Consider the following 22686-nt stretch of genomic DNA (forward strand, 5'->3'; position numbering starts at 1 on the left):
GTGTATTAAGGGTTTCTTCAAACTTCCCCCTCTGGAGTGAGGACATGGTTTCCTTGTACGAGAAACCCACTGTAAAGCTCACAGTAAGTCATAAAAAAAGGTCTACTTCCAACAACATCCATTACCTGAAGTTGTAGGGTTGTGCTAATAGGAATTATCATTAGCTCTGTTGTTTTTTCTATCACACCCTTATTCCCAGGTGCAGTGTCCTCTGAAAGAATCCAGCACCAACATTTTCCTTCTGTCAAGCAGAGGCAACTGGTATTCTGTTACAAACACCGAGATATACCCGAATCTTACATGGTCTGTATTTTATGGCAATAGTGCTGCCGACAACCCTGTGGCTGCAATACATGGCAATTCTGCAATATGGCTGGGCAGTACTGCTAATGTTGCAAGCTGTTCCAGGTGGTTGCAGAGGAGATGCTGGTGTCTCCACCAAGGGTGGAGGATATATCATATTGCAGGGCAATCTGTCTCTCTGCCCTTGCCTGTAGCCTCCCTAGCCTCCCCCCTGCTCTCACCTAATGTTTCCTATGTCTCTCACCGACAGCACTGCATTCACATAATATCGTTTCCACTTTGTTTGGAAATTTGCGCATCACCTGTTTTGTTAGTCATTTGTTGTTGATAACTTCTTGTGTTCAGCAATGTAAAAGAGGACAATGAGAAAACAATAATATAAATTTCGTAAATGTGATTCATCTATGACCAAAGATTTGGGAAGTTGAAAGTAATACATACAAAGATCGCAATATCAAAAAGTAAAGTTGGTAAGTAGTTGCTAATGAGCTTGAAATCACACTTGACGAACCATTCAAAAAATTCTGAAGCCCCGAACCTATGCCAAATGCAAGGCAAAAAAGTTGCATATGAAGAGTGTGCCTCTACTTCCACATGTTTTGCATTTGGTACAATGAGTCTCTTACTACCTTCAGACAAGTCTGAAGCAGGAACTGATAGTTTAAAAAGTAATGTGTACTGGTGAACAAAAATAAAATGAAAATAAAAAATTGTATTCTTACTTCAGACTTGCCTTAATGAAATTCTTCAGTCCTGCCAAAACATTGTATACATCTGGTACCAAGAGGCTCACTGATGAACAGTTCACTTTAAAGAGGTACATTAAACTTCTGTACAAATGACGAATGGACCAGTAGCTAAAAACTGAAAAGTGAGTGCAACATACACACTCTCATATTTGTATCAGTTTTAGCAATTCTCATAAAAATTGTTTGTACAAGATATTCAAAACTGTGTTCCAACAGTCTGGAAAAAGTGAGTACCCAGCAACAATTCACAAGACAAATTTTCTGAAACTTTCTGCTTATTTAAAAAAAGAATGCACCTACAAAAGACTGATTTCTCCTGGTATTTCTAATGTTATCCCTTGCGTGATGTAAAAGTAGGAGTGCAGCACTCACTTGTAATAGGTTTGTTTGTCCATGTTGTCTTGTAAATGTATAGTCCCAAACACTGCTGGGCTACAGCAGCCAGTAATGTTGTCACACATGTGGCTGCAATACATATGGCCACAATGTTGCCGGACAACATTGCCTGCAATATGCAACTTTTATGGCGTATGTAAATGTATCTTTATAGCCCAGTAATTCGACTGTGGCACATCACTGTATCAATTTGTCCATTATGGTGCACGAGAATGTTGAAATCCTAAGAGTCAGCTTCATAATTCTGGATCTCTATGTTGAAAGAAGCAGTCATAATTCATTTGGTGAAGAATTTAATTAACAAAGATAGTGATTTCAACCTAGAAAAATTATGAAACCCAGCACTTTCTTTAATAAACTGTCGAAGACGTTGCTACAAAGCATCTAATAATTACACACCAATATCCCACCATGGGTTGCCTGTGTAGAGACAGATTCAATTCATGCGCACTCTTCGTGAGCATCAGTTTACTCACTTTGAAGATGGCCAGAAGATATACTGCTAAAATATCAGAAAAGAAGAAATCAAGTTTATGCGGCTGAATGGGTGAAATTTAAGGGATGAACTTGCAACAAATCTAGCATCAGGCCGTCAGTCATTCATTCCTTTTTTTGGAATCTACAGATAAGTTCCAGGAGCCAGTTTTTCTTTTGGTGTCTTTCCCCTGCAAAGAATCACATATGTGGGGAGCTTCTTTTCATCTGATAGTACATCCAGCATTACTGTTATTCTGGCATTTTCACTGCCGGAACTTCTTATAGGGACACTTTTAATGCCCTTCACATCAACATCATTTGACAGCACAGTAAAATAATAATAATAATAATAATAATAACAACAATAATAATAATAAACCCCGTGGAGGCCCGGAAAAAGAATAGGCCTTCGGTATGTTCTTCCAGTCGTAAAAGGCGATGAAAAGAACAAACCACTAATAGGGCTAACCCCCCTTTTAGTGTGACTAGTTGGTTCAGGACAGAACTAATGAAGCCTCGGACAAGCGCTGTCATGGTCAGGGACGTCGCTTGAACCCTATGCCCGTCCACAATGGTAACAACACTGCTAGCCACACGGAAAATGATTTAAGCCCAAATAGAGGTGTTTTGCAGGATATGCTTCCTGCAACCACTCTAGAAGGAAAACAAAGGCAGAGAATGAGATGGTCAGATGAAGTTAACCGACACCTCATGTTCTGTTATTACCAAGCAACAAACTTAGGAATCAACACAACTGGATACAGATCACAAGTATACACAAAATTTATTACCAGATACTCAGAATTAAAATTTTTAACAGAACAACGACTAGCTGATCAGATCTGTGTAATAATCAAAAATAACAGGATACCCCAGTCAGAATTAGAAAACATCAAACAACAAGCATAACAAAATACTGGAACAAAATGATGTGCAATCAGAAGAAGAAGAAAATACAGTAATGGACTCAAACATCCCAGCATAGTCAAGGGAAAACACACTAAACAAGACGATTACATATTGGATAACCACAGCGACTGCATAGAAGCGATGGAAAAAACAGATGCCTATAAATACCTAGGATACAGACAAAAGATAGGAATAGATAATACAAATATTAAAGAACTACTAAAAGAAAAATATAGACAAAGACTAATAAAAATACTGAAAACAGAATTGACAGCAAGAAACAAGACAAAAGCTATAAATACTTATGCTATACCAATATTGACCTACTCATTTGGAGTAGTGAAATGGAGTAACACAGACCTAGGAGCCCTCAATACACTTACACGTTCACAGTGCCACAAATATAGAATACATCACATACATTCAGCAACAGAAAGATTCACATTACGCAGAAAGGAAGGAGGAAGGGGATTTATCGACGTAAAAAACCTACATTATGGACAGGTAGACGATTTAAGAAAATTCTTTATAGAATAAGCAGAAACTAGCAAAATACACAAAGCAATCACTCATATAAATACATCGGCTGCACCACTGCAATTTCATAACCACTTCTACAACCCTTTAGATCACATAACATTAACAGACACGAAGAAAGTAAATTGGAGAAAGAAAACACTACATGGCAAGCACCCGTATCATCTAACACAGCCACACATCGATCAAGACGCATCCAACACATGGCTAAGAAAAGGCAATATATACAGTGAGACGGAGGGATTCATGATTGCAACACAGGACCAAACAATAAACACCAGATATTACAGCAAGTATATTATTAAAGATCCCAATACCACAACAGATAAATGCAGACTTTGCAAACAACAAATAGAAACAGTAGATCACATAACAAGCAGATGTACAATACCAGCAAATACAGAATACCCCAGACGACATGACAATGTAGCAAAAATAATACATCAACAACTTGCCATACAACATAAACTAATAAAACAACACGTTCCCACATACAAGTATGCACCACAAAATGTACTGGAGAATGATGAATACAAATTATACTGGAACAGAACCATTATAACAGATAAAACACCATCACATAACAACCCTGACATCATACTCACCAATAAAAAGAAGAAATTAACACAACTAATCGAAATATCCATACCCAATACAACAAATATACAGAAGAAAACAGGAGAAAAAAATTGAAAAATACATCCAACTGGCTGAGGAAGTCAAGGACATGTGGCATCAGGATAAAGTTGACATTATACCAATTATACTATCAACTACAGGAGTCATACCACATAATATCCACCAGTACATTAACACAATACAGCTACATCCAAACTTGTATATACAACTACAGAAATCTGTAATTATTGATACATGTTCAATTACCCAAAAGTTCCTAAATGCAATGTAACATGTACCATACAGTTAAAAGGAAGTCACGCTTGATCAAGGTCCGTGTCACTTTCCATTTTTAACCAGACCTAAGGTCTGAGAAAGGAAAGAAGATGATGATGATAATAATAATAATAATTGCAACCAGCTTTTTGTCATATGCCATGGAAATTCACTGAGCTAGTGGTGTTCTGCTTTACAACACAAGCCCAGCCCTCTTCATCATCCTCATACGCCACCCAGTACTTGCTTTGAATTCTGCAATGTATGCAGTTGGAAAATTAACTTAAAAGTTAATGTCACATTGTCTGTGTGAACAAATTGTTGCTGTGAACTCTTATATCCATGTTTCTTAATAGAGTCATGGTTGTAATTGGCATCGATAATCAATTGCTGCAATTTACAGTTCTTACAGCACTGATAACATAAGCAAGCTCAATGACAACAATCGCCTCTCAGCATCATCTCTGCTCCCCACAGATGAATTGCAAGAAATTGTACAGCTTTGTATCAACACTGTAACCTTGAAACTCAACACTGCTGTAAACAGTAGCAGCATTAGTGACATTGTAAAAGCTCACGTTTCACTTGTTATGTTGCATTTCAAGTGTTCTGTGTGAACATATTTCTGTTAGCAATAATTTACCACTAATCTATAGTATCGGTGCTACTATCAGTCACAACAATATGTTTCTAATACTCACAATGAGAAGTGAAATGAGGCAAAGTATTTCCATACTTGTGCAGCAATGAAATTTACAGTGACCTGCATAGATTCCACTCCTGCGATTCAGGTGCCTAGTTGTACTGTGCACCACAAAAGTCTGAAGATGCTAGCACTGGCAGAGCCTCTCTGCAGTACACACTACCGGACTGCCGACGGCTTACAGAGTTGGGCCTGGCCAGCCTTGCTCTCAGTCATATGCTGACATTCTGCCTATGTTCATCGGATCAGCAGTGAATCCACTCCGTGTCTTCTTGTACAAGTACTCTACAGATAATAAAATGTTTTGTCTATTATTTTCTGTGTGTTCTTGTTGTTAGAACACATTGGTGATGAGTAGGGTTGTTATCCCACGTGTTTCGTTGTGCAGTTGGTTTTCATATTTTGTTGTGATGTGGAGCCTATGCTTCAAATGTTGGCACATCAACACATGGAACTTCTTACAGTCGTGCAACAGTCTGTGCCGTCACTGGTGCCCCCCCCCTTCCCCCCCCCCCCCCCCCCCCCCATCATCCCACTCCATCTCCTGCTATGTTTCCTCCTTCGTTCCCACTTTCTGATGAGGTAACAGAAGACTGAGAAGTGTACAATGACCACCTACTGCACCATTTTTATGCCTTCCATGCCAAAGATGTGGACATATGTTTTTGTCATGGATTTCTCCCACCTTGTATCGGGTGTTGCAGCAGTTGGCCCCATCGCACAAACCTTTCTTGTTGTCATTTGACAATTCATACTCATTGCTGCCTTCCTATCATCACCACCTCAAGCATGTCATGGCCGCTAGGGTTGAGTTCTACCAATGTGAGAAGCAGTCTCATCAGTCTTAATCGTGCCTAGGCCACTGACCCTCCTCAGTCTTAATCCTAAGTGCCATTTTTGTCACGGGCAAGTCAAAATAGTTGTATGTGGACTTTGCAGTTCACATCGTTATCGTCCGTTCTGCTCCAGATAAGGAAGTCCCACAATGGGCCCTCGAATTGAAAAATCCTTCCCTCAAAGAGGTTTTGTCCATTACCCACTTGTACGAGGTTTCACACACCACTGATCACCAGCTGGAAGCCGGGTGTGACATTGTGGCAGTACAGTGTGATCTGACTGCATCCACTGTATCCAGGGATGCTGACATTGCTCATAGCATACGAGGGTTGTTTCAAAAGTAAGGTTCCCAACTCTGTACCCTTATCGTGCATGGTGCAATGCGAAATCTGGCAACACCACTGTGTTTGCGAGATCTTTGCCAGATCCCCCATCTCGAGTCCAACAACCAGCGTGGCTCTGCAACAGTCAGTACTGGCCTGACAGCCATAAGCGATGGAGCCCGTCATCCCTGTCACCGCCAGGTGTGAAATTCGTGTGGTCATCTGATTTTTGCACCCAAGAAAGTTACCACCTGTAGAAATTCATCGGCAGTTGAGTGAAGTGTATGGGGAAACGTGTATAAACATTCAACACGTCTGCAAATGGTGTAGGGAGTTTGCCAACGGCCGTACGGACATCCACGACGAACAACGAAGCGGGAGGCCGTCGATCTCCGACGAAATTGTGGTGAAAGTTTAGCAAATCTTGCTCGAAGATCGGCGAATCACCATCCGGCAACTGCTGCTCAAATTCCTGAGGCTTCTGAAGCTCCAATTGACAGGATATTGAATGAAAAGCTACGCTACCACAAGGTGTGCGCGTGCTGGGTGCTGCACATGCTTTCAGGAGGACTGTGCTTGAGAAGTTTTGGAGTGAATGCGACGAGAATAAGTGAGACTTCCTCGATTCCACTGTTATGGGGGATGAATTGTGGTGCCATTACGTTACTCTGGAAACAAAACAACAATTGCGCCAATGGAAACACACCAGATCACCACCACCAAAGAAGTTTAAGCAGCAGCTGTCAGCAAGAAAAATCATGGTATCGGTGTTTTGGAACCGTTGTAGTGTACTGCTCATTGATTTTATGCCTAGAGGGACCACCATAAACTCAAGAGGTTACTGCGAGACCTTGAAAAAGCTAAGACGGGCAATCCAAAATCGTCGTAGGGGAAAACTCAGCAAAGGCGTAAGGCTGCACCACGACAATGCCTGTCCACATGTGTTGCAACAAGTGAAGGAGTTAATCGACAAATTTGGTTTGGTGTCATTGACCACCCACCTTACAGCCCCGATTTGGCACCCAGCGATTTCCATCTGTTTCCGAAATTGAAGGAGCACCTAGGTGGTCTACAGTTCCAGACAGAGAAGTTTCCAAGTTTCTCAACGGGTTGGCAGCAGACTTCTTTGAGGTGGGAATGCAAAAGTGGATTACTTGACAGAAAAAATGCATAGAAAAAAATGGGGACTATGTGGAAAAATAGCTTAAAGATCAATGTTTCCAATGGTGTAATCGTATTTTCAAATAAAAAATTCTTCGTGTCTTAAAAAAAAGAAAAAAGGTAGTAACCTTATTTTTGAAACAACCCTCGTATAAACGGCCTTCCAGCCCCTGCTCACTGTGGCTATCGTGCACGTCTTGCTACTCTGAACGTGGTAGATCAGGATGTCCTCTGCATTGAGCCACCTGTCAGAAGTGTTGAGGAGGAGGGGGGAGAAAGGGCCACTCAACTGCACAATCACAGCATATTAGAACATGGATATGGATATTCAGAAAACATCAAAGTCAGGGCTGGTTCCTGATAGGGATTCCAACAAGCTTTTTATCAAGATTTTGGTTCTCTCAAGACATGACTGGTGTGGCAGTTTCTCTGCTTCATGCTCAAACATATTCAAGCCTTGGCTCTCCCCACTGTTGCCAGTACACAGATACCTAAGGGGATATGGTAAACAGTAAATTCCATTGCTTTAGCTATTCATGGCTGACCTTATTACCTATAGATCAGTGACTTGGTCTATTACTTTTACTGCCATCCCTCCCCAAATTTGCAAAACTATCTAGAACAGATCATGTCCACTGTTCCATACTACCTGGAAGACACTGCTGTTACAGGACATACTACAAGCAACCACCTGCACAATCTCAGCACTCTTTGTCAAAAACTCCAGGCCATGGGTCTGTGTTGCAATTTGCTGAAGTCTAAATTTTCCCAATCATCTCTCGAGTATCTGTGCCACAACACTTTACTACAGGTAGTCTAACCCCTGTTGAATCAGAGCATTAAAGACCTGCTGTGTCCTTTGTCACTGTAAGAACTGCTGGCTTTCCCATTACACACCCTCTCTATCTCTGTGTACACTAGTGTGCTTCCATCGTGTAGTCTCTGGCGTGTGACCAGGGCTTCGCCACATCGAAGGACAGCCTCAGGTCAACACCAGAATGTCTTCACTTCTTCTTCATTAACATACTAGAAGTACCAGAGAACCAATTGAATAAATGCCTTGCAGTACGACATGGGAGAATCCTCGCCCATCAGAGTGCGGACGACTCGGAGCACCCACTGGCTTTTGCATCGAAAATTCACAGTCCAGCACAGGTCCACTACTCTCGGGTTGAGAAAGAGGTGGTCATTAAATTTCATATTTTCTTGTATGGTACTAAATTCCAATTCATTACGGACCATACACCGTTAGTTTTGTTATTTAGTCCACCCACCTGGGTCCTGGATAAGGCGTCCCACAGGCTGCAGCTGTGGACCTTGTTCATTTTCGCTGTGGACCTGGTTCATTTTCGCCCCAATGGGTGCCATATCAACAAGGATGCATTATCCTGGGTGTCTGTCAGCCCAGACGCCAATTTTGATTGAGAGGAGGTTATGTGTTTTCATTAGGATATCACATCCCGCCAAGTGGTAGGTGGGTTTCCAATCGCTAGTACTCAGGTTGTCATGGCCACAACTTCTGACCCCAACCTCAAGCAGGTCACCCACCTCATCCAACAGGTTAACCACCTCATGCTCCATGTGTGCTTCCAATCTGCTTCATAACTACTTTTGTAGTGACCTGCGCAGATTCCACACCCGCAATCTGGGGGCGCCATTGTATAGCGCACTACAGAAATCAAAAGATGCTAGCATTGGCAGGGACTGCCACTTCTGGATGTATGCACAGCCTCTCCACAAGGCACTCTACTGACTGGCTGGTGGCTTATAGGGGCGGGTCTGGCCAACCTCGCCCTCAGCCATAGTTGACATTGGGCCCATATTTATCAGACTACGTGGTAAATATCTTCTTGTACAAGTAGTCTAGAAGTAATAAAGTGCTGTATCTGTTATTATCTGTGTGTTCTTATGGACAGAACATTTATAATCTTGATTGTCACACACATTCGGCTGTTTCTTCTGAATATGGTGCTGTTTCTGAGGTTACGGTTACAGCCAGCTGTTCCTTTTCTGAATACAGTGAGGATCTCACTTCTGTACTGGCGTGACAATGTGACAGTATTCCTTCATCTCTTGCTTCCAAACATATTGTCTTCCTGCTGCTCTCTCGCTGGCTGCATAGAAGCAGCAAATCTGTATCTCGGCCTTCACCCTATGTTTCCCCCATCTGCCAGATCATTCCACAACTTTACCCTTATAAGATGCCATCATAATAAAATCCACATGCATGGTCAGTGTTTATACATTTTTAGAAAGGAAGTTCATAGTCATCACCTCTACATACATTATCAGAATAATTACAGTCTATTTTATAAATCTTTTTGCCCCTTCCATTCATTTAAGTTTCTGTTGTACCTGGAGATTATCCCTTCCTTTTACTAGTCAGTGCTTTTATCAATTTTATGAAAGTACTTTTAGAGTAAAATAACACAATTTGAAAGTGAGGTCCTTTTTATTTAAAGATTCAGATTTCCGTATTTTGAATTCTGGCATATACTTACTAAAACAAACTCTCTCATAAGGTGATTCCACATTTTGAAGTCTTCTTGCATATTATTACAATTGCAACACCAGAAGTCAATAAAGGCTGGATCAGAAAGTACTGCACAATAACTACGACCCTCACCGTGTTACGGTGGCTAAGAAGCCTCAAATTTTACAACTCTCGCATAACGATGCAGAACAGCCTTCACATCAGCAGCAGCAGACATAGTAATGGTCAATGATTTATAGGGGTTATAACTGTTACCAACACACAAGGAGCAATGAGTTTCACATTCTTATTTTCTAGGTGAAATATCCAGTATATGTTGAATACAGAATTAGATCTTCTGAGTGTAAATGGAAGGCTACATGGGCTGCAGTAGCATCTGCATGTTGCATATATTCTTCCCTGCAGACTATGTCAACTTCATTGATGAACGAAGTATGACAATGTCAACAAATGTTTGAAATTGGGCATGTGATTTCAAACAACTACAGGATTCATCTGCAAACCTTAGCAGAGATGTTTCATATTTTGCACAATGCAGTTTACAATACTGATTATGAGCAACAGAACTTCACTGAAGTCACTGTCTGCTGGGTGGCAAAGAACCTGGCAGATGAGTACAACCGCAAGGGGATTATTGCACGACTTGACCACTTTGAGTGTAACAAAGTGGAACAAGAAGAAGAGCATAGAGGCTTTTGAAATGCGGTGCTACAGAAGAATGTTGAAGATCAGGTTGGTAGACCGGGATAACCAGTGAAGATCTACTGTACAAAATTGGAGGAAATAGTGCTAGTGACACACGCTGACTAAAAGAAAGGAAATGGATACATCTCAAGGAATAGTTCAACTGAAAATGGAAAGAACTGAGCAGGTTAAAAATTATTCAGGGACATCAAGATTCAAATGCAATAAGCAGGTCTGAATTTATGCAAGTTCTTGTTATGCAGAAGCGAAAACAGTTGTGTGGAGAACTGTGTTAAACCAGTCTTTGGACAACATTCTTATTTTTTCCAATATATTTATATACTGTTAAATAATTTCCAAGTACTATTTTTCAATTCGTTCTTGTGCCTAATTCTAAATTCGATATCAGAAAAGAACATAAAACCAAATAAAAATAAAATGTGTTTCATCTTTATGAACAGTAGTTCTAATTTTTATGTATTGAATACTTACACTGACGTATGACGTGGAACGTGGATGATTCTGGCCTCCGCTGGTTGCCATAGGCACTGGCTGCCTTGGCTCAGAAGGCACAGGGAGTGACTGGTCAGGACCTGCAGGCTCTTGTGCGGTTTCTGGTTCCCGTGATAATGATGCTCCTTCACCTAGAAGGAAACACAGTCATCACATAATAGAGCAAGAAATACAAACAAAGCTTTCACAATTTTTGTTATAAATTATCACTATCAAAGTATTTTATAATGCCACACTGGTCATTAATGTAAAAGGCATGAAAACTATCGCTACTGCAATGCAAGTTAATAATAGCACACTTTACATATGAAGGGTCCCCCCTGCCCCCTCCCCCATGACACACTAATCAACATCTTATTTTTGTGATGAGTAGCTGTCTTGTGACAACACCAATGTTTGTTCAGAAGATATAAATACAAAAACTAATTTATCTTGTGCTCCGATTCCTTCACGCAAACTTTTCTCCTCACAGACAAAGCATGATAAAATTAAAATTCACTGTTACCTAGGTAATTGCCCTGGGCCCGTGTTTGTTTCTCAATCTGCTCCTAACGATGCGTCCCTCGAAATGTGACTTTGTATACACAGACAAAAATTGAATGTGTATTCAGTCATTGCTTCATATCTTTATCACACACAAAAAGTAATAACTTACATTATAATTTGTGACTGCAAAATTACCTACTTATATTAACACTAAATGAACTATATAAGGTTAATCAGGTGATATGCTTCAGTCTACAATGGACACTGCTTTCAAAACATTTACGTGACCCATCCTAGAATATTGTGGGACCCATACCAAACAGGACTAAAAGAGCACATTTAATGCATATGAAGGACAACAGCATGAAACAACACAGGTTCATTTCACTCATAGGCAAATGTTATGGAAAAGATGAAAAACCGTAATCAGCTTATGCTTTAAGACAGACGTAAACTACCATGTGTAGCCTATTTACAAAGTTTCAACAAGTAGTATTAAATGAAGAATCTGGAAACTTATTGCAGCACCCTATGCACCACTCTTAAAGCAACAGCGTGTAGTATTTCAATTTTACTCTCTAATGACTTCAATGTCGAGGGGACGTTAAACTAAATCAATTTTGCAGCCATTCCACTGAGTATTACGCTGCCGTCACAATATGTAGTACAGCAGTTCATGTTATTTTGTTTCAATAAATGATTAACAATTTCGTTACACTAGGTATATTAAGCAAATGTGTACGTTTATCTGTGTGTTTCATGTTTCACACGGACCCCTGATGTCAGTGGAGGAGTCTTCTGGTGCTGTTTGCCGATGTTGAAGTGTCAGACCAACTTACAGCCGAGCTGATAGCAAAGTATCACAGGAAGATGCTTCCAGCTGTGTCAAGACACCACTGACAATTATTATAAAAATTAAATAAATGCCTAAATCTACATCTACATACATAGTCCTCAAGCCAACATATGGTGCAGGATGGATGGTACCATGCACCACCTTTAGTCATCTCCTTTTCCGTTCCACTCACAAATAAAGTGAGGGGGAAAAAACGACTGTCTACATGTCTCTGTACGAGACCCAATTTAATGTATTTTATCTTCATGATCCTTATGCAAAGTGTATGCTGGCGGCAGTAGAATCATTCTGCAGTAAGTCTCAAATGGCGGTTCTCTAAATTTTTTCAATCGTGCTCCTCGAAAAAAACATTGACTTCCCTCCAAGCGTTCCCATTTGAATTCCTGAAGCATCTCTGTATCACTTGTGTGTTGTATTAACCTATCAGTAACACATCTAGCAGCCCACCTCAGAATTGCTTCAATGTCTTCCTTGAATACAATCTGGTACAGATCCCCAACACTGTAGCAGTTGCCTCTACAGACGAACCACGCTTCCCCAAAATTCTTCCAATAAATCTAAGTCACCTATTCACCTTCTCTACCACAATCCTCAATCCTCACATGTTCCCTCCATTTCATATCACTTTGCAACATTACAGCCATATATTTAAATAATGTGACATAATCAAGCAGGACAAAAAATGTTCAAATGTGTGTGAAATCTTATGGGACTTAATTGCTAAGGTCATCAGTCCCTAAGCTTACACACTACTTAACCTAAATTATTCTAATGGGAAACACACACATACATATGCCCGAGGGAGAACTCGAACCTCTGTGCCAGGACCAGCTGCAAGCAGGACACTATTAATGTTGTATCTGAACACTAAGGATTCATTTTTCCTACTGATATGTATTAACTTACTTTTTTTTTTTTTACATTTAGAGCCAGCTGCCATTCATCATACCAACTAGAAATTTAGATCACACCACCTAGAAATGTTGTCTAAGTTATCTTGTATCCTCCAAGTCACCCAACCGCAACAGCTTCCTGTAGACCACAGCACCATCAACAAACAGCTGCGGACTGCTGCCCACCCTGTTCAGACGATCATTTACATATACAGAAAATAACAGTGATCCTACCTCACTTCCATGGGCACTCCTGACGATAACCTTGTTTCTGCCGTCAAGCAGAACATATTGGGTTCTATTACCTGAAAGTCTTAGAGACACTCACATATTTGGGAACTTATTCCACATGTTCGTACCTCTGTTAACAGTCTGCAGTGGAGCATTGTGTCAAATGCTTTTTGGAAATCTAGAAAAATGGAATATGTCTGTTGTCCTTCATGCATAGTTTGCAGTACATCACGTGAAAAAAAGGGCAAGTTGACTTTTGCAGGAGTGATGTTTTCTAAAACTGAGCTGATTCACGGACATAAGCTTCTCAGTCTCAGGACAATTTATTATATTGAAACTAAGAACTTGCCTTTCAATATATCCTCTCTTCCCGTTACCCACCTGGCCTCAACCTCCGCTAATTTTAAGTTGCCGCCCTTTGTACATCACTTGTCACTCAACAACATCTTTGCCTCTGTACTTCCGCCTCGACTGACATCTCTGCCCAAACTCTTTGCCTTTACATATGTCTGCTTGTGTTTGTATATGTGCGGATGGATATGTGCGCGCGTGCGCGCGCGCCCGAGAGTGTATACCTGTCCCTTTTCCCCCTTAAGGTAGGTCTTTCCGCTCCTGGGATTGTAATGACTCCTTACCCTCTCCCTTAAAACCCACATCCTTTCGTCTTTCCCTCTTCTTCCCTCTTTCCTGATGAAGCAACCGAGGCGTTGCGAAAGCTTGATATTTGTGTTTGTGTGTTTTTTATTGTGTCTATCTACCAGCACTTTCCCGCTTGGTAAGTCACAGCATCTTTTTATATGCTGTTACCACAGAATGCCCCCTAGCGCCCCTAGCAGTGGGGGTGGATCGGGAACAGGGTGCCATGTAAAAATACGGATAACTCTAGACTGTCGCCGGCTGGAGTTGCTGAGCGGTTCTTGGCGTTACAGTCTGGAACAGCGCGATCGCTACGGTCGCAGGTTCGAATCCTGCCTCAGGCATGGATGTGTGTGATGTCCTTAGGTTAGTTATGTTTAAGTAGTTCTAAGTTCTAGGGGACTGATGACCTCAGATGTTAAGTCCTATAGTGCTCTGAGCCATGTGAATATTTCTAGATTTTCTGGAGCAATTTCATCTTAAGATGGCATACATATGACATAAGATACAAATATGTGGAGGCATGCTCACTTGACACCTACATCCAAAGGGATGGAATGCAAAAATTAGCTGAAACAGGTCATAATAGTGTTTAATCAACAGTTTTCTGTGTTGCTGTGGGGAGTACTCCAATGGCGCGTGAACTTTGCAGAACCACATGGAAATCCACAGGTATGACAAGAACTCTGCAATAGCATTTAGGAATAAATATGCAAGAAAACATTCTGACACACATTTGTATTCCGACATATGTGGATAAACAAGAAATACAACAATTCTGGTTAATCAGCAACTAAGTTCTAAAAATATAGCTTGTACAGAGAAGCAAATTACAATGGTGTTGGGGTCTCTAAATTAACCAAATCAACAAGAAGCAAACTCTGGTTGTAACTAGGCATTCTATGCAAATAATAGATAAATGTATACAGTTTTAAGAGCAACAATAATTCAAAGGGAAGATAAGCCATACCTGTAAGAGGATCGATTGAGAGTTTAGTAGCCTGTGCAGGTTCACGGAAAGGTAGACGATCCCTCTCTGGCATAGCAGAAGTTACTGCAGCAGGCATCGTCTGCATGTGTATCGGTGTAGACATCACTGTCGCTGCAGTTACAGGTGCAACTGCAGTTGAAGGCACAGGGTTGGAGGCTGAATGTTGTTGGGCAATGAGACCGATATCTGCTGAGAGTGTAGCAGGAGACGAGGTGGGACCTCTTCTCCCACCAGGAGGGCTGCCACCTGTCAATGAGCCCGCAGGAGATGTCTTCCCACCAGTAATGGCGGTACGTTTGTGCCTGCGTCTTGGCTTCTTCCTCACTCCTTTCGGGGTTTTACCTGCCCGTACGAAGAATGAATCCCTGAGAACTCAATTTACTGACTGTGTTACGCTTCTAAGTGTACTGAGTAGCTAATGTACAATTATACAACCAAAAAGAAGAATAAACAGTATACCAGCCAAACTATAACATCAAAACAGAAGTACTAAATGTACTACTTCAAACGTGCGCATGTGCATCTTTCCATGGGACACAATGGCAACGAATTATTCATGTCATGATCACCAAGGACAGAAATCTGATGCGCTAAAACACTCCAGGGTGACATTAAACAACATTTAAATAAACTGAAGTACAATAATTCAAGGCAACTTATTTTTGCAATATCAAACAATGAAAAATTCAGTACGGAATGTAACAATATTGTGAAAAGAATAACTGCTAAATCTCTCTCTCTCTCTCTCTCTCTCTCTCTCTCTCACACACACACACACACACACACACACAGTCTCTGGCTGTTGAGGTCAGATTGTTGTCATTATTTTTGCAATAAACGGATGAAACTACTGCAGACATATTCAAAATGAGAGATTCCACATCTATGTCAAAATTTTAATTTATCCTTCATTTCAGCTTCATATTTATTTTTATGATGACAGAGTAATGTGTAGTTGTGTATGGATATAATGGGTTTCTTACGCAACTACATACATATGAAAAAACATTAAATATTGACTGAGACTAGACTTCATACAAATATGCATCTGAGATGGCGAAAAAAAGGATAATACCAGTGTAGTTAATATTCCTTCATTTAAGAAAAAACAAATGTGAAATTTAATATTACTAGAGTTGTGTGCATGTCTGAAGGTGGGCATGCAATTTTTCTGTACAGAGGGAGAGAGGCAGAATACTGTGCAGTGATACCAATTATGTGCAGACCACACACTCCAGATCTTTCCCCTCGTTCACTGACAACATTGGGGTATGCTCCACAAGAGGACACCAGTTTTTTGCCTCCGTCTATCTTGAAAACTTATAGTTGAAAAACCATCAGTAGTGATTGATAACGCGATACTCAGTATTTGCTTCAAGTAACCCAAATGAACATGATGGTTAAATAGACTCGTCATACTTACACTGATAAAAGCAACACTATATGTTCTATGTATGTTCACCCTAAGCACTTTTATTCATATTTGCTATGTTATTAGATGAGTGATGAGTGAGTGTATTATTTTTCACTAGAAATTTTATTTCAGTCAATGTTCAAAAAACTGTTTGGTGGCTTTACCAGTCTTGTCTGTCTAGTCATTGTCAATAGCCCATAAATATTGCATGGCCAGTGGCTGAGTCAAAACATGCTAGGAGTCAACTTTTCATTGTAGAGTGTACTGGAAGATTCCAGCCATCAGCTAAGCAATATTTATGGGCTACTGACAATCACTAGACAGTTGAGACCAACATAGCTATTACACAGTTTTGTACACACTGATTGAAATAAACTTTATATTGAAGCATGTTCCAAATTGATGTTCCAGAGTGATGTAATTGACTGGCACAGCACTTCAAACAGTGTACCTAGCTACTACGTACTGTTTGCCACCTGCATCCTTATGTGCACATCACTTTAATAAAAACTAAAACAACAAGAAGAAAACTTCCAACATTGTTAAGAATTCAGGAATCAGTATATAAGGAAAAGCTCTCTAAATTAATTGAAAGGGTCTCTCAAGTGCAGTAGTCAAGCCTTTAATGGAAAAAAAATATTGAAAGTGAAGGCCACTAATTTGTAATATCACTGTCTGCCTGGAGAAATTTGATGCATGATAAAATATAACTCAGTTAAACAGTTTGTTTTTTCAAAGATATGATTAATGAAGTTCAAATGAGAATGCACTTACAAAAACAAATATCAAAAAATTGAGGAAGTTTTTTGATGACCGACTGGTAAAATGTGTGTGTTCTGTCTGACAGTCAATCTCTAAGGCATGAAAATTAAGCTTATTGGTATTATTACAAACTATTAAATGAAACTTGTCAAACAAAAGTAATTACCATACATGGAAAAAAATTACCATCTAAAAGAAATCGATGTTTGAGACTTAAGCTGAATGCCTGGCCAGTACTTTTAATCAGAATATCAGACTTCCTCAGGATGTTTTCTATCCAGGGAACAACTTCAGCAAACTTCATGGAGCAAATGAAACCTTTATTCTACTACTAAGTCTTCCTTACTTTTCCAGATTACAAAAACACTGTCTGTTAATCAATGAAAGACAAGTAGCTCTGGCAGACTGTGTATACAGTACAAAAACTTATAAGGGAATGGTCCAATCTCACATGTTGAAAACTGCCCTGAATTTTTTTACATAGGATATATAAAGTTGAAAATTGCCAAATTCATAACAGTTCACGAGGCTGTAGAAATATATACCCCTGCCATAGCTGTAGTAGGCAATGCATACGTATAACGGCAGGCATATATCCTTGGTTGATGGCACACTGGTAAACAGATAACACAGCACAATGTGGTCATAATCTGTAAAGCAAATTTCAGTCTTTGAAGATAGTTTTTCTGACACAGTTGTTCACAGTTACTCGTGAGAGTCATGCACTTTTACTTAAAGAGATTACAACAAGACTCAGTGCTCTGAATTACTAGGGATGAACACTACTGATTCCAAGGCTTCTTCAACCTGGTTCACCAGATTCAAAAGATTATATGAAAAGGTAGCAAATGTAGAGAGGAGATGTCATTAATAGGTAATACTATAGAGAAATTTGTAGCTGATGTGAAAACAAAGCTTCCTGTTTTCCCCTAAAATGCTGTGTATAAAGCCAGTCAGTCAGGTTTCATGCAAGAACTGCAGGCAAACTGTGCTTTATCATTCTGAGTGTAAACAAGACAGTCACCTGTACAGTTGATGAATGCTATGACACATTTGTATACAACAATCCCAGTGATAAGTATAAGTAGATTACAGTTTCCTCAGCTTAATATCTGACTTGGGGATAAAAAAAAAAAAAAAAAAAAACAGACTGTTTAACGGCAAAAACCTTGTAATCTGTGTACAATATCTGGAAAAATTTGAGATAATGATTTTCAATATTACATCTGAAACATCTTGCCATATGAAGAAAATGGTTTGTTGGGTTTCTTTGGACTCTTGGCCTGGACACAATGATACCACCCAGAACTATTAGTATTACTCAGCATCTCAATAAGGGAGGGGGAAAAATTAAATAAATAAATTTAACAATGTAAAGCATTTTTCAGAAAACTGTCAGACAATATAATTTCTGACAGCTATCTGTCATTTCAGGTTCATCAGCCGAATAGCACTGTTAAACTTCAGTCATTTTTGCGTTGTCAAATTGTGCTGCAACATTTTATGAATTCGATGAAGTATGCCTGCATTGGTTATGCAGTACAATACTCAACTGTGGTTCTGTATACATAAAATCAGTAATTACTGTGAGATGTGCCTGGTGCAAGGAAAATGTTTTTTTCCATCATCCACCAGACACTTCGCATTCTTGTGACGATTACAGGGAATAAAAAATGAAGTGTTTCATTGTTAGTAAAATATAAATCATTCAAAAATTATCGTAACAACTGTGCTACAAGAGCTGTTATAAAATCCGTTAACGTCAACAAACTAAAGTCCTGATTTATGGAAGTTGTCTGAAATGTATCATCACACAATGCCTTGATTTTTTTCTGTGGCTAGTCACTTGTGTAAGAAATACATCTGGAATAGTTTAGCTGCCAATATGGTCTGCAAGTTATTAAAAAATTAATGATTTGCGATATGTTTGGTATAATTTAAGAGCTTAAAATTCTCGTGCATGCACTTTGGACTTTGCACTATGCAGTGCTACATTTTCGTGTCACAGCTGTCGTCTGCTTATTCATTGATCGTACACTGGGAACGAAGAGCTGTACAAATCACTGTTATAAGCAGTTCTTCTTGCAACAAAAGTGAATAGCTTTAACATTACTTTTTAAATACTTGCAGTGTGCCTTAGTACCTAAAATTTCGGCAGTCCATTTCTGTCAGTGTATTCTTCCTGTGTGAAAAGCATGAGTGTAGGTTTCGACATGTTGGATTGGACCATTCTCTTGTTAGCTACTGCACTTCAAATTGAAATACATTATACTGGCTGAGCTTTCAACTGTACATTGTTTTCTTTGAAGATATGTAACAGAAGGATGCACTAGTTTTTTTGTTCAGATCTTTGTACACACAGATTACATGTTTTACGTACAAGATTACATACAATACACTTGTATACATTAAGTTGGATAGTTTGTTAAGAGTCATGTTCCATAGTACACACATTAATAAGATGAATACACCCGTGGTGAAAAGGGACTGACCTGAAAAATTGGTCCTGTTAATAACATTAAATTACACATTTACTGAATAGACAAGAAATGTTTTTGCACTGTTAGTAAGATGTTATTTTCACTTTAGTTCTTTATAATAATTTATTACGTCCTACAGAAGAGTGTCCAGCCAAAAAACCTAACAGCTGCCTGAGAACAAAATCTATCTATTGCTATATTCTGTGACTTCAGTGAGTAAAAGATAATGAGATTATCATAGCATATAGGATCAGACAGTGCACTATTTAGTCTGATGAAGCCAAGTGGGCTTCAAGCTTTTAGTTTTATAAAATACAAAGGGAAAGAAGGAAAAAAGATCAGTCAACATGCTTTTTACCTAAAGAGTGTATCATACTAATTTTAATAACAACATAAAAGATAGTTACATTTAACATGGATGCCTAGGCTGTCTAAATGCCTCTGTGTGAGCCCAACTTCTCTTCTTTGATCTTCCTGGTCCTTCCGCGAAATGTACGTTGGCCACAGTATATTCATTCTGCAGTCAGCTTCAAATGCCAGTTCTTTAAATTTTCTCAATAGTGCCACATGAAAATAATGTCCTGTTTCCTCCAGGGAATCCTATTTGAGTTTACAAAGCATCTCCATAATACTTGCTTCCTGACTGAAATTAATAGTTACAAATCTAGCAGCACACCTCTTAATTGCTTCAATGTCTTACTTTAATCTGACCTGGAGGGGATCCCACACAGTCGAATGGTACTCAAGAAAGGGATGCACTGGTGTTCCATATGCAGTCTCCTACATAGATGAGCTAGACTTCTTAAAAATTCTCCCAGTAGCTTACATTATTCTCCATTTAGAGGAAGCTGCCACTCGTCACACGTACTATAAATTTTGTCTACATAATCTTGCACCCTCCTACAGTCACTTAAAGATGATACCTTCACATATACCACAGCATCATCGGCAGACACCCATAAATTGCTACTCAGTCTGTCTGATAGATAATTTACATAAATCAAACAAAGGAAAATCCAGGATGAAATTTAACAATATTATAAGAGAAAAGTTGCTACTCACCATACAGTGAAGATGCTGAGTCGCAGATAGGCACAACAAAAAAAGACTTTCACACTTAAAGCTTTTGGCCAATGGCCTTCGTCAACAATAGAGACACATACATACACACACGCACGCACGCACGCACGCACGCACGCACGCACGCACACACACACACACACACACACACACACACACACACACACACACAAAAACGCAACTCTCGCACATGACTGCAGTCTCAGGCAACTGAAACCACACTCATCACAGTGTGGTTTCAGATGCCTGAGACTGCAGTTGTGTGTGTGTGTGCGTGTGTGTGTGTGTGTGTGTGTGTGTGTGTGTGTGTGTGTGTATTGTTGACAAATGCCACTGGCCAAAAGCTTTAAGCGTGAAAGTCTTTTTGTTGTGCCTATCTGCGACTCAGCATCTCCACTATATGGTGAGTAGCATTTCATATGATAATTTACATATACAGATAATAAGAGCATGTCCTCTCACGCTTCCCTGTGACACTCCTGATGATACCCTTGTCTCTGATGGACACTCACCATTGATGAGAATGTACTGGGTTGTATTACTTGAAAAGTCTTCAAGCCACTCATGCATCTGGGAATCTAACATGTATATTCTTGGACCTTCATCACAGTCTGCTGTGGGGCGCCATGGCAAACACTTTCTGGAAATCTAGGAATATGGTATCTGCCTGTTGCCCTCCATTCATGATTTGTGGGACATGTGAGAAAAAGGCAACATGAGTTTTGAATGAGTGATGCTTTCTAAAACTGGGCTGATTTGTGGACAGAAGCTTTTCTGTCCCCTGGCAATTTGTTACATTTGAACTCAGAATGTGTTTCAGAAGACTGCTGCAAACTGATGTTAAGGATATTGGTCTGCAATTATACAGGCCCATTATTTTATCTTTCTTATATACAGGAGTTATCTGCACTTTTTCCAGTCACTTTGGACTTAGAACGGAGTGAGAGATTTGCAATAAATGCAAGCAGATTAAGGGAACAACCCCGTACCATACTATCTGTGAAACTGAACTGATATTCCATCCAGACCTTGCAATGTATTTGTTTCCAATTCTTTCAGTTGCATCCCTATGCTGGGGATGCCTATTACTATGTCCTCCACACGGCAGTCTGTGTGACAGGCAAACGTTGGCACATTTATATGAACCTATTGCATATTTTTCTTAAATGCAAAATTTAAAACTTCAAACTTTCTTTTGCTGTTTTCTACTGTCACTCCAGACTGGTTGGTGAGTGACTGGATAGAAGCCTTCAATCAACTTACTGATTTTCCTAAGGACCAGAATTTTATGAAGTTCTTAGCACGATCTCTTGCCAAGGCATGAAGGTGGAAGTTTTTGTATGCTTCATATACTGAAACTTCTACAGATGCATGAATGTCTACTAATTTTAGCCAGTTGACATCTGTGCATTGTTTTTTGGGTGGGTGGTTTTGGGGAGGAGACCAGACAGCGAGGTCATGGATGAGGAAGGAAGTCGGCCGTGCCCTTTCAAAGGAACCATCCCGGTATTTGCCTGGAGCGATTTAGGGAAATCACAGAAAACCTAAATCAGGATGGCCAAACACGGGATTGAACCTTCATCCTCCCGAATGCAAGTCCAGTGTGCTAATCACTGCGCCACCTCACTCGTTATTGTTTTTTGAACCAAGACTGCCACAGTCTCTGCTTTCTCCACATTTTCTGAATTTTATTAGTAAACCACAGTGGTTCTTTCCCATCCTTAATCCATTCACTCACTACATAATTATCCATGGTGTAATTTACTGTTTAAACTTTGCCCATAATTCTATGTCTGTCATACTGGAACTAAAGGATGTTAATTCATTGTCTAAGTGGGATGATAACAACTACTTAGCTGCCTTTTCTAGCACAAATG

The 22686-nt window shown here is 39.8% G+C and overlaps 1 protein-coding gene across 5 annotated transcripts in view; it reads right to left on the minus strand.

Moving 5' to 3' along the window:
• The window catches only part of LOC124619931 (polycomb protein Sfmbt-like), a 297358-nt gene that overhangs the window by 10288 nt on the left and 264384 nt on the right, over window positions 1–22686 (minus strand). For all 5 annotated transcript variants that reach the window (XM_047146574.1, XM_047146575.1, XM_047146577.1 and 2 more), the window contains 2 exons: window positions 15053–15415; window positions 10960–11111 (listed from right to left, as the gene is read on the minus strand). In XM_047146574.1, coding sequence (XP_047002530.1) covers window positions 10960–11111; window positions 15053–15415 — 515 coding nt within the window. The remainder of the gene's footprint in view (window positions 1–10959; window positions 11112–15052; window positions 15416–22686) is intronic.

This window comes from Schistocerca americana, chromosome 6, assembly GCF_021461395.2.
Source record: "Schistocerca americana isolate TAMUIC-IGC-003095 chromosome 6, iqSchAmer2.1, whole genome shotgun sequence".
NCBI lineage: Eukaryota > Metazoa > Arthropoda > Insecta > Orthoptera > Acrididae > Schistocerca > Schistocerca americana.